Source organism: Delphinus delphis, chromosome 9 (genome assembly GCF_949987515.2).
Source record: "Delphinus delphis chromosome 9, mDelDel1.2, whole genome shotgun sequence".
NCBI lineage: Eukaryota > Metazoa > Chordata > Mammalia > Artiodactyla > Delphinidae > Delphinus > Delphinus delphis.
Window position 1 is genome coordinate 71365316 of NC_082691.1, and position 15767 is coordinate 71381082.

Here is a 15767-nt window from a genome sequence, read left to right on the forward strand (position 1 = left end):
TCCTGGGCAAAATCTGAAAGGTTGGTAGCACTGTACTGAGGACATTAAGGGCACACACAGGCCCAGTGAGAGAGTGCCATGATCCACTGTGTATCCGGGGCTGGGGTGACCCTTTGCTACATTAACTCTGTATCATATATTCATTCTAAAAAAGATTGAGCAGCAATTTCTATTTGCCAGGCATTGTGCTAGAAACTAGGAATACAACAGTGAATTAATGATTCAGTCCCTCTCCTCATAGAACTTACAATCCTGAAGATGGGGTTGAGGTTGGTTGAGATACAGTAGACAGAGATTCAAATACAGGGTGGTATGTGCCTGATGCGAGATGTAAAGAATGCTGTGTGAGCGTACTGTAGCCTGCATAGTTCAGAGAGGAGGGGTCAGGGAAGACGTCCTAAAGAAGTGCTGTCCAAGCCTAAGATTTTAGGAATAAGGCAGGTAAACTGGGAAAACTAGGCCAGGCAGAGGAAGGAACATGCACATGAAGAGAGCAGGGTAAGTGGGGGGAATGAGAGAGAGAGGAAAGGAACACACATGGTGCTTTTCTGGGAAGGCAATAGCTTAGTGTGGCTGAAAGCTAGAGTGTGAAATTGGTTGAGGGTCATGGACATAGAAGAGACTGGAAAAGTAGGGGAGGAAATAAGGGTAGATGAACAGTGCTAAGGTTTGTTAAGGATTTCATAAAACTAAGAAATCTGCTAAAAAATTTTGAGCTGGTATGTAACAGGGTCAGATTTGTGTTTTAAGAAGTTCACCATGGTTGTTGTGTTTAGATAAGATTGCAGAGGGTTAAGATGGGAGGTCAGAAGACAAGCTAGGGTTCTGCTGTGGATCTCATCCACATCATGATGGTGGTCTGAACTTGGGTAGAAGCCTTGAGGATGGAGAGAAGTGGGTGGATCCTAGGCATAATTTAGAGCTGGGTTCCATAGGACTTAGAGATGGACTGGATGTGGAGTGTGAGGGAGAGGAAGGCACCACACACCCTCTCAAGTGTCTGTCTTGGCCACTGGGAAGATGGTGTGTCTGTTAGCTGAGTCTCACCAGTAGTGCCATAAAGGACTGAGCACACGAAACTTCAAGGTTGTTCCTGGATCCTGCCAGGCTGACTTCAATTAGTGTGTGGGCTGTTTGCTGTGAGTGGGAGTGGCAGGGCTACGGTTTGTTTTTATTCTTCCTTCTTGAGACAATCCCTAATCATACTCATTCAGTACAGAAAATGAGCTGCCCCTGCTTCACTAAATTGAAATCCAAAAATGTGCCAAATGACTAGACTACAGTTTTCACTGAAGAGTTCAAAGAGGAAATCAGCTCTTCATGCTGCCATATGAAAATGGGTAATTACAATATTTTTTAACACATTAGACCTTGTTATTTTTGAAATTAGGAAAACTATATGGGGCCACACATTTTTATCACCAGGAAGTCTTTTAGAGATTAGTGACAAATAATTCTACAGATGAAAAATTGTGGAGGTTAAATTATTGGCTCAAGGTCAGTCACCTGGTAGTTGATTAATTTCTTTCTAAGTTGTACTGATGTCTTGAAAAGTGTTGATTAAACAAGTGAAAGTGTGCACATGTCGTCACAGGGCCCATAAAACTGTTTTATGTAGGTATCGCAATGCCCTGGTAATTTTTGTGGCAAAATGAGAGTTGTTCTGACAAATCATCTGAAATAGAATATGGTATAGTTTCTGTTCTTGGTGCTCATGCCTGCTTCTAAAGTCTTTTGTTAAGTGATTTATGCACATTTATCTGGAGCATAATTATCTTGATTAATATTGAGACATATGGTATTTAAAATCCCAGTGTTTAACGAAGCACTTCATGATTAGCCGTTTAAAAATAATTAACCCTCTTGTATATAAAATTTTGTAATTTCATTTCAGATTATCAAGAGCTAACTAATATTTTCAAAATTTTAATCAGCCATATATAGTGGATTCAGTGGAAATAATGTGTGAGAGGGGTATTGTAGCTCTGATACTACAAATCAATGAGAAATTAAACCACATTTTAGTGTTTTACAGCAGTCATATTTTTCTGGTCTGCCTTTTGCATTTAGATGTTTGGTGTATATTAATCACAGAAGCAATTTAGAAAAATGAAGTTACTAAAAATTAGAAAAAAACCTTAAATATGCTATTCTGCACACATATTTATTGATTTGGACCTATTCTCACCTAAGAATAAAAATCCTGTCTGGGGTTCGTAAGTCAATATAAGGGCTTTCCCTACATTCTCCACGTAGGAAACAAATATTAAACACATTTTATGGTGCTTATATCTTTATGACTTCTAATGAGATGAGATATGTTAAGAGTATTTTTCCTAGTGGAATATGGACCAGATCTTCTATTTTCCTGAACAGAGAGAAGCAAATTCCTTGCATCTCCTTAAATGACCTGGGCAGTTGCTGCTAAGCTTTCATTATGTCATTTAGTAAAGACCCATGGTTGAGCACGTTAGGAATTACTAAAACAGATTCAATTATTTTCTTTCTTTTTTTCCTGTTTCTTTTCCTCAGGAGACTCAGGTACAGAAAAGGCTTGAGGAAACTTAGGGAAGCCAAATTTTCTTTTCTTCACAGATGTCTTTGAGTTTTAGCAATTTGTAAGCCTAGAATGATGAGGGGAAAACTATAATAAAGAAAACAGACAAAGAAAATGTCAAAATTAAAATATAATGAACTGTTTAATAAGGGATTTGTTTACATAACTTTCTAAAGATGTCTTCTTTATATATAAATACAAAATTGATGCTAGTAGGTTTTTCTCCCCTTGTGTCTAGAAGATATCTCCAAATACCAATTATAATAACATCCAGCATGCCAAGTCTTTCACAGTCATTATTTCATGTATTCCTCACCCATCTATGAGGCACGTACTATTATTTTCCCCATTTAACAGATAGGGAGACAGAAATTTACAAGAGATTAAGTGACCTGTCTAAGATCACATTTTAAGTGATGGAATCTGGTTATCTGTCTAGATCTATTGGATTCCAGAGCTTGGGCTCTTAATCACTATTGTGATACCATCAAAGAGGCTGATATGTATCTCTGGGACGGAGATGGTTTGGTTCCTATGCAGAAAATTCTCCCTTCATTATGTGCTGCAGGCTATATAGCTACATCACTTTTCCTACACTCAAGGTTGGAAATGGCATTTGACAAGCTTCTGCAGAGCTTAGAAAGCCTAAGAGGGTTAAGGTACATGGGATGTGTAGCTTCTGAGATTTCCTGGGCCTGGCTGGCTCCTTCACAGGTGGTACATTTGATAGTTTTTCAAAAAGCTGCCATTGCACTCTCAATGCTGAGACAAAATATGGATACAGTTCATTTTTTAAACTTCATCTGCACTCCTGCATTCTTGATTGAGCTTATTGGGTAAGAGACAGGAATAAACAATATATTATTGGATGGGTGAAAAGGGGAGGGTAGATGTGAGCGATCCTAGGACAAAGGTCTGTGAGTAAAATTCCTTGAATCGATCATTTACCTGGTGCTTTAATCCCTCCACTCTTTAAATACACACTGAGGAGACTTGTGCTTCCAGGAGGATGGAGTAGACATCTTCTTTCCTATTTCTCCCACTAAATACAGCTAAAAATCCTGGATATTATTTATAAAACAAACATAAGATTCTGAAAGGTAGAAAGAAGGCAGACTGGCTAGGGACCTTAGGACCAGAAGACACGGTGGTGAATTCTCTAGATTTTCTTTTTGCCTCATAGATCTCTGACTAGGTACTGGACGAGGTGGCAACCCAGAAATGCCAATGTGCTTAGACATGGCCATGGGCCAGTGGAGAACACATGCGGAGTCTGAACTCCTACTCCCACCCAGTAGCCACAGGCACCCCACCTGCAGGGTCAGAGGAGGGCACATAGGGAACAGTAATGAGGTTCCCTCTGGACTTTTACCTCTGTCTGGCAGTGATAAGGCAGACAGAGTCCCAGAAGGAAAGAAGTAGATGTGGTTGAAAGAGTATTTGAAAAAATAATGGCTGAAAATTACCTAAATTTGGGAAAAAGACACAACAAACCTGTAGGTTCGAGCTGAGCAAATCCCAAACAGGATAAACCCAAAGATATTTATGCCAAGACATACCACAGATCACTTTCTGAAAACTAAGAACAGAGAAAAAATATCTTGAAAGCAGCCAGAGAGAAATGACAGGAAACGCACTGATTTTTGGCATTGGAGGAATAGGCTGGTTACCAGCGCTTCCCTTGTTGATTTTGGCTATTAGTCTTCTTTTTAACCAGACTCAACCAAGCTAACATGTACAGAACATTTACTAGTTATCTGCAAATTATGCTGGGCACCCAGGGGACATTTGCTAATCCCATTCTTCTTGTAATTGCTCCACAGTGGGTATTATCCCTCAGAGCAAATCAAGGAATTTCAGAATTGGAAAGAACCTCAAAAAAAGGAAATAAAAGGGCAGAAGTTTGTAATTTGGGATTTCTGGATGGGCTTCAGTTCTGCGAACTCCCTGAAATTAATCTAAAAAAATGCCAGCATGTATGTGCATTTTTCTAGGGGAAGGACCATAGCTTTCATCAGAGTCTCAAAGGAGCTGGTGGCTCCCAAAACGTTAAGAGCCACCATTAAGAGTTTCTGCTCTTTTCAGGCAAAACTATATAATCCAACCTAGATAGAAAAGAGCTAAAAACAGAGAAGGTATTCCCCATCATATACATCAAAATTCCTGAAAGCCACCTCATAATTCTCTACTTTTAAGGAGACAATAGGAAAATGGCAGTTTTCTGATTTCTTCTAGGCACTTGTGGAAATACAGGTTTATCAAAGAATGTTTGCTTGTAGTCTTATTTTGAACATTTAAAAAATAGTACCTATAGGTGGCTAAATAAACAGTGCACCGTGATTCAAAATGTACTTTAGATTTCCCCTACCCCTGAAGCCATTTTATGAACTGTCATGTGCTACCTGAGCCTCCAGTAAAAACAAAAACAGGCTTTCCTGTTTTTTAAAAAAATGTACTTTAGGTATGATTTCTCCCAATGCCAATCAAAAAGTTCAGACATACAAGGAAGCAGGAGCAGCCTCTCTACATCAGTACCAATAGGCTGGTATTTTATGAGATAGGACAAACTGGCCCGCAATCTGCATTCCTTTTTCCATCTTTCAAAAAAAAAACATGTAAAAAAGTTCTATTATAAAGCAACTAAACTCCAATAAAAATTAAAAAAATTCTATTGATTACACAATGTATAACAGCCAATTTATCAGAATAAAAAACTATCAGTGTTTTCTTTGGTGAAAAAACAAGTATAACAAAAACAGATCCATGTGGTTTCTGTGTCTACAGTGTGGCTGTCCCTCACTCTCTGTACCCTCTACCAAATCCCTCATGAAATCCAGGTCTGCTCACACCTGGAGAAATGCACATTAAGGATTTTAGATTGCTGCTGCCTGTTTTCTGATCAAAATTAAGGCTCCCAGTGTTACCTGGAGAGCTAGAGATGGGATAATGCATTATTTTAGGAAAAAATTTGACTACCTGCTTTCATTAAGACCCTATAGTAGTTTGATTTACTCATACAATTCTATGCTGGCTGCATCTACACAATCAAAGGAATCACTGGAGACCCTTGTTAAACATAGAATTCCAGACCCCAACCTACAATTACTACAGTGCAACCAGGAGAGGAACCTGAGAATCTTAACAGTTTTTATCAAGTGCTTTGGGTGATCCTTGGGCTCAAACAAGTTAGAGCAATCTTCTTAAACTTGAATGTGCATATAAATTATCCTGGGTTCTTGAAACAAAAGTTCTGATCCAATTGGTCTGGGTGGGACCTGAGATTCTGCAGATCTAACAAGTCCTAAGGTGATGCTGCTGGTGTGAGGACACCTTAAGTAGCAAGGTCAGGGAGATTACGCCTCATCTGGCTTGTGTGTAAATCAGTATAGGCCATTACATTTTCCTTCTGCATCTGTGGATTCTCTACCAGAGGCCTCTCCCCTCCCTTGATGCTGCCCATTTCTTATTTTTTCACTGATTGTATCTCTACAAGCTAGTGTGATCAGTTAAGGTAAGGCATCCTACTCTTCTCCACTTACTTTATAAAAAGTTCACACAAAGATAAAAGCAGTCTGAAATAAACACCACACAGTAACTTACATAATGGGTTTATATTTAATATAGTACTTCTCACCATGGAGATGTTAGCAGTTTATAAAGATTTTTTTGTTTTTGTTAAACGTTAAATCTTTTCTCCATTTCAGTGTCAATATAAAGTATTTTTTTACATTAAATCTTTTCTCCATTTCAATGTTAGATACATCGAATACATTCTCTAAACTTTTTCCCCCACAAAGAGATAAGTTTTAATTTTTTGACCAACTGTATTTAATATCTAGGTACAATATTAACTTGGGAGATAACAAAACAAAAATGCATTAAAAATATGGAGAAAAGACTCCTCAGTGATGCAGGAGGCAGTGATTATAACTAAACAGTGGCAATTTCCTAGGATTCTGGGCAAGAGTTTTCTTATTATTATTGAGAATTCTGAAATTATGAAATATTACTTATGCAGAGTTCAGCCATCTCACTTCTTTGACCTTCTTTCTAACTAGCAAATGCAAATTACAGACGGCATTTTTCAGTGCATTATTTGCTGTGAAGAAAACGTTTTGTTTTCCATTTAACATATCAGTTTGTTCCTATTTATAGGGAAATAACCAAGACTATGAAGCTACCCTATTTACTGTTTCTTGAGAACTTTCAGACACCAAAACTCAGTTCTGAACCTCAATAGCACAAAGGTTTTCAGGGCAAGGTTTGATTCAGGAGGCCCTTCAAAGTCACATCTGTCCATTTCTCTTTCGTGCATATACCCCCAAACAAGCACAAATGCCTGTAATGCTGAGAACCACACCTAACAAGAGAGCGATTGCATCTCCGGCTTCTACTGCTTCCACAACAGGCAGCACCAGAAGCAATGAAAAGAGAACTAGGAACAGTTGTGTTGAAACTGAGATCATGATGTCGAGATCTTGAGGTGACTGGTTCTTAAAGGCTGAAGGTTCCTAGAAATTAAAACATGGAAACAAAAAGGAACCATTAAAAATTCCTACCTTTTCAAATGACAGTATGAATACATGACAACAGTTCATACAACCTTTTAAATCAGAGACTTTATAAATTATATTCAGACCCATCTCCTCATTTTATGGTGGAAGAAACTGAGGGAAGTAAATGGTACTTAAAGATGGTCATTTGAGGCTAATCGCCCCTTCTCATGATAATTCCCCTACTCCAGCAATTTTTCCCCACTCTATAACGCCAACACCGTGTGAATCAACAAAACAGAAATTGAACAGTAGAATAAGAAAAGACAGAAGAGGCACAAGATACTAACTTGGAAACTATCCTAGTGAATGAAAATTATATTTTCTTAGGGTCGCTCCCATCCAGGAAATGCAAACAAATCTGGCAAAGTCAAACCACATATAACTCTGTGAAGTCGTGGGGGAAATAGTAAGACTTACCAAAGAAAGCGTTTTTTTTTAAATTCTACCAGTTCAGGATGCTAAGGCTAAGCTCCACGTGACAGCACCTATTATCAGAGGGGCGTAGCAGGATTTAAAAAATCGCACATTATTAATTATTATTTTAAAGCAGCAGCTAGAGTCAGTGCAGAGCGGGGAGGTTGTACGTAAGGGAGAAGAATGGGTAATAACTAACGACAACAGTTTGTTCAAGCAGGGGAACTAGATTTAAAAGTTGGTCAGTTAGCCTATAAAGGAAAAGCTAAAAAAAACCCCAAAACCAAAAAAACAAGTTCGTTCGAGGACTTGATAGTAGGACTTTAAAAAGAATCCCTGCTTTGGCCCGGCAACGTGCAAATCTGCCGCCTGTTTTACAAATACCCTGGGCAATCTAAGTAGCCTTCGGGGACAAGTTCGTACATTACCTTCCAGGAAGCAGCCATTACAGGAATGGCGAGCCGGGCGGAGTCTCTAAACTACACTTCCCACAATCCCCTGTGACGACAACTCACAGGATGCACCGGCGCGCTCCCTTGTAACTGGTTGCGGGAACATGGTCACGCTCTACCGGAGACGCTGAGGAGCGAGCTCCCGGGGCTTCTTCACGTGGCCGAACCTGTCACTGGTGAAGTAGTTTAGTGTAGTTGTACGGAAGCTGACACCCACACAAAAAGGTAAAAAAAATGACAGCAAGTGTTTTTTTTCACCCTGTTCAAGGTTTCAAGACACAAGAAGTTACGTCCTTTTCTTTGACTGAAATGCAGACACAGCAGCCGGAAGAAATCACCCGAGCAGAGCCATCTGTTTCAGATGCATTTAACCTAGCGGCTTGTAACATTTTTGAAGGAGGGAATCCCCTGACACCATTTTCCAAATGTGCCTTATGATATTTGTTAACTCTTAAGCAATGGTGGAAAACATGTTTAATAAGACGTTTTGGAAAATGTCAGAAACATCTGTAGGGAAAAACAGGCCGTTTGAGGAAAAACAGGTTAAGCACTATAAGAGGGTCTCGGATTCAGGTTCTAGAGTTGTGTTTCCCTATTACTTCAGGCGTGCAGTGTATGGTACGCTTTAGAGATTTCTTCTCACTCATATGTTTATGATACCCACCCTATGTATCCCCAAATATTTATGGAAAGTTGTAAATTAATACTTTTAAGTCATAAGGATAAATTATTTGCATATGTAAGTCTTAGCCCTTTCTGAAAGGCTTTCTTAAAGTCTAATTTAATCTACGAAGTCCTTACTGAACCTTTCTAATCACCCAGTCTTCTGAACTCTCATTTACTGACTAGAGGACTTTTTTGGTACCCTGGAAATGATCAGTTATTAATGATGTGGGTTAGGGGTGAAGTCACTTGCCCTGTCTGAAAGTCCCCCTAGGACTCTGAGACACAGCAGGTATATTTCAGTTCAGTGCCCATAATTGGCACGTAATTTTTTTATTGTTGTTCATCTTTTTTCTTACACTTTACTAATCTCTCTGGACTGACAGCAAAGCTTTACATTCCTAGCTTCTAACACACACACAGCAGGTGCTCAGAAATGTTGGTTAATAACAATTATTTGAATAAATAAATGTGCCAGCAGGATTTCTTGAGACAAAGCAGTGCCAAATAAACCAAAGCAAGGTGTCTTGCAAATTGGAAGTCTATGGAAAATTACACAGTAATGTCAGCATTGCTTCTCTAAACTTGATTATTTTAACAAGTTCTGTCTTTGACTCATTTGCCTTGTGCTACTTCTGGTTTTGTACCTTTCTAATCAGTTATATTTGAAATAGCAGCTCTTTAAAAATACTCTTTTGCATTCTAGTGTGAACAATTTGGGGATTTAATTTTTCCCTATATGTTTATTCAGTTTGCTGAAGTCAGCAGAGACCACAGTAAATTTAGTATTATTACAGACTTGTTTCTGGGGGTGTCAGTGTTGAAGATAATGGGTTAGTTTTAAGTTTGAAGGTTTGCTGATGATAAAATGCTTTTTCTTTATTATGTTAAGAGATCATGATGACCTGGCCTATCTGAAAAAGAGTGGCAGAAGTTTGTGCAGAGATGTTTTGGGCCCGTGTAGTTTCAAAATAAAATTGGTTAACTTTTCCTAACCAGCATCTACCCTCATCAGGCAACTTAACAAAGGTGTTGATGTATATGCTTTTGTCTGCCTTATTACAACCCTAGTTTCCAAGTAGAATGGTATTCTAGTTCTCAGTGTTCTCTTCTTACTACCCTAACTAGTGATTTAAAAATAAATCAGACACCAAGGGGGCAGAGCGGCGGGGGGTAGGGTGGGGGGGGTGGTGTGATGAATTGGGCCATTGGGATTGACATGTATACACTGATGTGTATAAAATGGATGACTAATAAGAACCTGCAGTATAAAAAAATAAATAAAATTAAATTCAAAAATTAAAAAAAAAGTCAGATCATTTATTCCTTGCTTAAAGCTCTCCAGTTCCATCACAATAAGCAGAAGTCTATGCTCCTTATCAAGACTTACAACCCCCTTACACATTCTGGCCTCTGGCTGCCTTTCTGACATCAGCCTACTACTCACTCATGCTCATTCCAATCACACTCATCTTTTTGCTGTTTCTTAAGCATGCCAATTTTGTGTTTTTACTGATTCATATTTTTATAGAATCAAATTTTGTTGATTAATGTTTAGTCACTGTTACACTGTTCGTAGTAGAAACTACCTTATAAGTAGGAAGTCTGCTTTTAGGCTAAACCATAAGGTATTTCGACAGATTATTTTGAGTCTTTATTCAAAATTTAGGTCTCACATATTTTCTCCATAATATTAATAGCAAGGCTTTATGTCTATGTATGTATAAGACACAGTAGTACCTAAAACAGGAACTACTTTGTTCAGAAACCTGTCTATAATGGCCCCTATTTACTTCCTCTGTCCACTTGGGGTGCAAATATTGATTAAGCCCATCTGGATGGTGTATTTTTTTCTTAGCAATACCTGAATGGTTTCTTTAAGTACTTTCTAATGTTGGACGAGCAATACTGGCATTTTTAGTGAGACAGTGCTTTGTTGTGCCGACATAATATTGCAGGATATTTAGCATCTTTAGCCCCTGCCTGCTAAATGCCAGTAGAATCCCCTAATCGTGAAGACAATCAACTGCCCTCATGTATTGCCAGATAGTCTTTGGTGAGATACTGTCCCTAGTTGAGAACTACTCAAGATTTCATCAAGAAAAGAAAAGGAGTAGTTGAAAACAATGAAACAGTACATACACACGCACACACACACACACACACCCCAACATCAACACTGCAGTGCTCTAATGTTTTAGATTCTTTCTTCCTTGGTTATGCTGATTTTGTTGTTAACTACAGATTTTCTTCTGTGTCCTATCAGCATCCTTGCCAGACAGTTTCCACTGGTCACTTTTTTAAAGAATTATTTATTTATTCATTTGGCTGCGCCGGGTATTAGTTGCGTCATCGGGATCTAGTTCCCTGACCAGGGATCGAACCCAGGCCCCCTGCGTTGGGATTGCGGAGTCTTAACCACTGCACCACCAGGGACATCTTGGTCACTTTCTTATAACAGCACCGATATGCAAATTGAGGTGAGATTTCTGCTTTTATTTCTGCCACTTAGTCTTTAAGCTGTGGAGAGGTGCTGTGATGTAGTATATGGAATATTAGCTTTTTCCCTTGCTAGTTTTATGGATTTGAGTAGTTAATCTCTCTGAAACTTACTTTCCTTTTATAAAATATGCTGTGTGAGGATTAAATGAAATGTTTCTAAAGTGACCAAAAAGTTACCAGAGCTCAGTACTTATCAATTCCCTCTTATTTGTAGGTCTGTTCCCCTGGTTACTGATTAAGAGTTAGGGTCTTTGGGGTTAGACCAGTTGGTTAGAATTCTGGCCCTGCTGCTTACTAACTGTATGACAATAGACAAGTTGGTAAGCTTTTCTAAGACTCAGCTTATCCATCTATAAAATGGGGTATAATAGTACTTGCTTCATATGTATATTATGAGGATTAAATGAGTTAATTTCCAGAATTAGTGGCTAGCATATAGTAAGCTCTCATTAAATATTAACTGCTGTTACTATTTTCTGTTAAACAAATCCATGAAATATATGGGGTCTTCAGGATGTGGCTTCTCTCCATTGTGAATATGCTCTTCTGCAGACAAACATGGTAAATAGAAAATGTCTGTGGAACTCCCTGGATACAGAGGCATTTTAGGCTTCCTAGGCTTTGGGTTGGGAGCTGACTGGAAAACACTCCCTTGGTACTCAAAAGCTGTCCGTTTGTTGCCTTGATGGGATTTTACTATTTATTTCATACCTACTGGTGGTTACGTTTATGTTTAAAATATATTCTCCATTCAGTTATTGTCACATCATTGATTGATCATGTTAGGTCCAAAGGGTTTTGAAAATGTGATTGGGAGGGTCTAGATACGGGTGAATAGCTCCAAGAAATCAGTCAGCTGGAATGAACTCTGTGGCCACCCCAAGAAAACCCAGCAAACAAACAAAGACTCTTAATTCCTTTTGAATTCTAGTTACAGCAGCTAGTCTATAACTCTGCACTGCTTTTTCTATAAATTGCAGCAAAGGAAATGACAGCATTAGAAGATTTGCTAAGAGGGAATTATAATAACTGAGACTGTAGGCTCAGAGGAATGTATTACTCTTGATAGATTGTTATGGGATACTTAATTGCAGAGCTTGCAGGACAGAAAGAAATACTTTTGTATTACCCCTGAGAGATGGCACTGTGTTGAACATGGTACCAAGATTTTTACCTTACCTCCTTGGCTTCAGTAAGGTCCACTGTTTGAAGAGGATAAACATTATTCTTACAGCCCCTACTTAGAACTAATTTGCTTATACTCATGGATGAAGGAACTCTGTTTTCCCAGATAGCTTCAAAAAATCATGTTTGTTTCTTTTAAAGTTTGTCTTTGACTTATAAGTCAAGAGTCATATAATTGGTTTTCATTAGTTTATATTGTATACTGTAACTGGAAATGTCAACTCAGGGTTTACTAGTATTAAGTAATGTAGAGGCAGGGATTAATTTCTGGGATACAGTGAATATAATGATCTCCTCCACTCCTTTGACCTGAAGCTGCTTTTTGATTTCTGACGTTCTTGCAAACCATCTTAATGAACTGTTATTTCTTAGCTATAACTCAGATTTAGATGTTTTGTCCAGATCACTGACCAGGACAATGACTGCCATGTTGTACATGTGTAGTTCCCTCTTCTAAAAGAGATGATCATTTCCTTAATCAGTACTAGGGAGATGAGCAGCTTCTTCTGTGCCAAGCGTCTGCTAGCTACAAGTTCTGCCTGTGAACATCTCTGATAGCAACGTGAACCACAGCTCTTCTGAAGCAGTGCCACATTCCATCTCCCCTGACGTTGCCCCGCCCAAGCTGTCTGAATGCTTCTGCAGGCTTTTATATAGTTCCTCTTTTGGCATTAAGTGTCTAGTGTTATCAGATCCAAAATGTAGTCTTTCAATTCGGAAGAACCTAAGCTTACACTATCCTTCACTGAAACAGAGATCACTGGTAGCCAATGATACTCAGAGACAAAGAACCTTACTTTAGACACTTGTCTGAGTGGTGGAGGGCAAAATTTCACAAGTCAATTGTTACTCAAAAGTGGTTTCAGAGAAGAATGAAGAAGTGGCTTCTGCTTATTTTATAATTGTTAGAAGTGAGGCATTGGTAGGCCCTGAAGGAAGGCACTTCTGGTATCAATCAGAGAAGGCATGATAGGCTGACATCAAGATTTTGCAGTCACTGATTTGTGTCAGGAAGTTCATACAACCCAGACTTCCTCATTAGCAATTGAACCAAGCCAAGTGAGTGGAGACATTTTATTGGAGCTTCACAATTAAAAAAGGCCAACCCAGAGTTAATCAGTATTTCCCATCAGTAATAGGACATTCATCACTGAGACTGTTACATTAGAGCCAACTAAGCTAACAGGATGAGATACGCTGCACTTTCCAGAGCTATTCAGCTGCTGCTGAATCTAAACACTCTGGTGTCAGTATCTTACAGACATGAATGGGCAAGCTGCAGAAGGTCATTTTTGACATGGTTCCCGGCACCATCTAGAGCCCGTTGCCGATGTAACCTTGATTTCCACTGATGAACCTCAGTAATCTGTGGGAGTCAGTCACACACACATAAGCCTATGGTGTCCAGGAAGCAGAGGAACCACACCCACAGGCACTGACAGATTCAAATTTAACATTTCTGGGCTTCCAGGAGCAGGCTAAGAATACCTGGACGGGACAAATTTATAGTTTTGAAAAGTTGTGAAATTATCTTTTTATGTAGTACTTTATCCATGGTAATGGACTGATTAAAAACATTGGCTTTGGATATGTCATCAGTTGGCCCATCTCTGCCACTTACTAACTCAGTGAATTTGTACAAATTATCTAACTTCTTTAAACTTGCGTTTTCTCATCTGTAATGAGAAAATCACCAATCTTTTGTAGGACTCCCACTGTAGATTAAATGAAGTGACACATAAAATGCTCAATATGGTCAGTGTCTATAACTCTCATAGATATGAGACTAGCTGATCAGATAATATTTAAGTGCTGCACAAGGAAATTTAAAGTGAGGATTATCTTGCCTCATGGGAGGGTGAAAAAATATTTCTCATGGGAAAAAATATTTTCTTAGAAAACATGGTTTCATGATACATAGGCTAGGACTGATTGACTGATTTATATTTAATAAACACTTAAATAGTGACTAATATGTGTCAGGAACTATTCCACACATTAACAAATGTAAATCCATTTACTCCTTAAAATAATCCTGTGAGGGAGACACTATTATTATCCCCTGTTACAGGTGAGGAAACTGAGGCATGATTAAGTAATTTATCTAAGGTCACATAAGTGAGTGGTAGAATCAGGTTATGAACCCAGGAAATCTGACAAAGACTGACTCTTAGTCATTGCCCACATGGTTTCATGGGGAAAATGTCCACAGTATCAAACTGCATTTTAATTATCTTTGAAATAAGGTGCTCTAGTGTTGCTTAGGAAGCCTAACTGTGGTGAGTCACTGAAGAGTTGTTGGTGTTTATATACTTCCCCTCTAGGCCCTAGTTTGGTGAATGAATGAATACCAGTATTCACCTAATTTGTTAATTGAGTTTGACTTAGATTTAATAGGTATATACAAAAAATGTTTTTTAAAAATTAAGGGATGTTTGACTGAGGCTCAGAAGAGCACTTACTGATGGGCACAGACATCATATATCAAAGAACATAGATTGTGATGTGTTGGCAAATCTCAACTATCATGAAATCACTGAAGTCCATATAATATACAAGATTCAGAAAGGAAGAAAAGAAAGTCAAAAGAACCTTTTGAAAATCTTTGCTTAGAAGTGAAAAACTTAAACTAGTCATTGCAAAAGTATAGAGAAGTTATTAACAATTTAGTATGTGCAATTCATAAGGAAATAATAATTCCTGTGTATAGACTAGGGGCTCATTATGATTAAGCACTGGTAACCATGGAGACAGACAGCATGAAATTTATAAAATTAAAAACATACCAGATAGAAAATGCAGGTAGCATAGGAGAGTGAATCATGCCCCAACTGGTCTTTGCGTGATTTCTCTTAAGTCTAAAGACTTAAAAAATTTCTGTCTGGGCATTTTCTGAGTAAAATCACTCATTTTTCAAATCCTGAATTTCTTCTTTGGATATCTTAACTTGTTCTTTGAAAATACTTTTTATCTAGAGTCAGTTTAGACATGATAGAATGTGTTGGGGTAGAGTTTTTATAGGTAAGAAATATCTTGGAAGTGGTAACGTTTAGATTGATCTTGGGAACTTATATGAGTACCTGAACCTTTTATGTAGATATTTACTGTGAATTTTCAGTTGACATGTTGTAAGTGATTGGTCACTTTAGTTTTTAAATCTGTTTCTTTTGCTAAATCATATAGATGGTCCAGGTAGAGAACTTTATGGTATAACACCAGTTTCTGTCATGGAATGATTTCTTCATCCATGAAATTGTGAGCTAGAGAACAACAATAAAGTTGCTTTACTCTTGCCTGTAATATTTTGATTGTTTATAAATCTATTCCCTGACAACAGGTTACTTGCCTGTAGATATTCTAAAAGTGGTATTGTTTGAATTTAAAATCTTCATGAATAAAAAATTATGACAAAAAGATCTTACTTTCTGGAAGAGTGAC

At 38.2% G+C, this 15767-nt stretch overlaps 1 protein-coding gene and 1 long non-coding RNA gene across 2 annotated transcripts in view; one reads left to right on the forward strand and one right to left on the reverse strand.

Moving 5' to 3' along the window:
- Positions 1-6153: 6153 nt before the first annotated feature.
- SMIM30 (small integral membrane protein 30) lies at positions 6154-7989 on the reverse strand. Its single transcript, XM_060020756.1, has 3 exons — positions 7956-7989; positions 7531-7598; positions 6154-7068 (listed from the first exon to the last, which is right to left on the reverse strand). The coding sequence occupies exon 3, from the start codon at positions 7021-7023 to the stop codon at positions 6844-6846; it is 180 nt and encodes a 59-aa protein (XP_059876739.1). The 5' UTR covers positions 7024-7068; positions 7531-7598; positions 7956-7989; the 3' UTR covers positions 6154-6843.
- A 124-nt stretch (positions 7990-8113) lies between these two features.
- LOC132430705 (uncharacterized) overlaps positions 8114-15767 on the forward strand; it is a 109415-nt gene continuing 101761 nt past the window's right edge. The window contains exon 1 of the long non-coding RNA XR_009520550.1: positions 8114-8204. This is a non-coding gene — a long non-coding RNA (uncharacterized lncRNA). The remainder of the gene's footprint in view (positions 8205-15767) is intronic.

Excerpts from the sequence above, each read along its gene's own strand:
- SMIM30 (XM_060020756.1), bottom strand. The coding sequence starts at position 7,023 with ATGATCTCAGTTTCAACACAACTGTTCCTAGTTCTCTTTTCATTGCTT.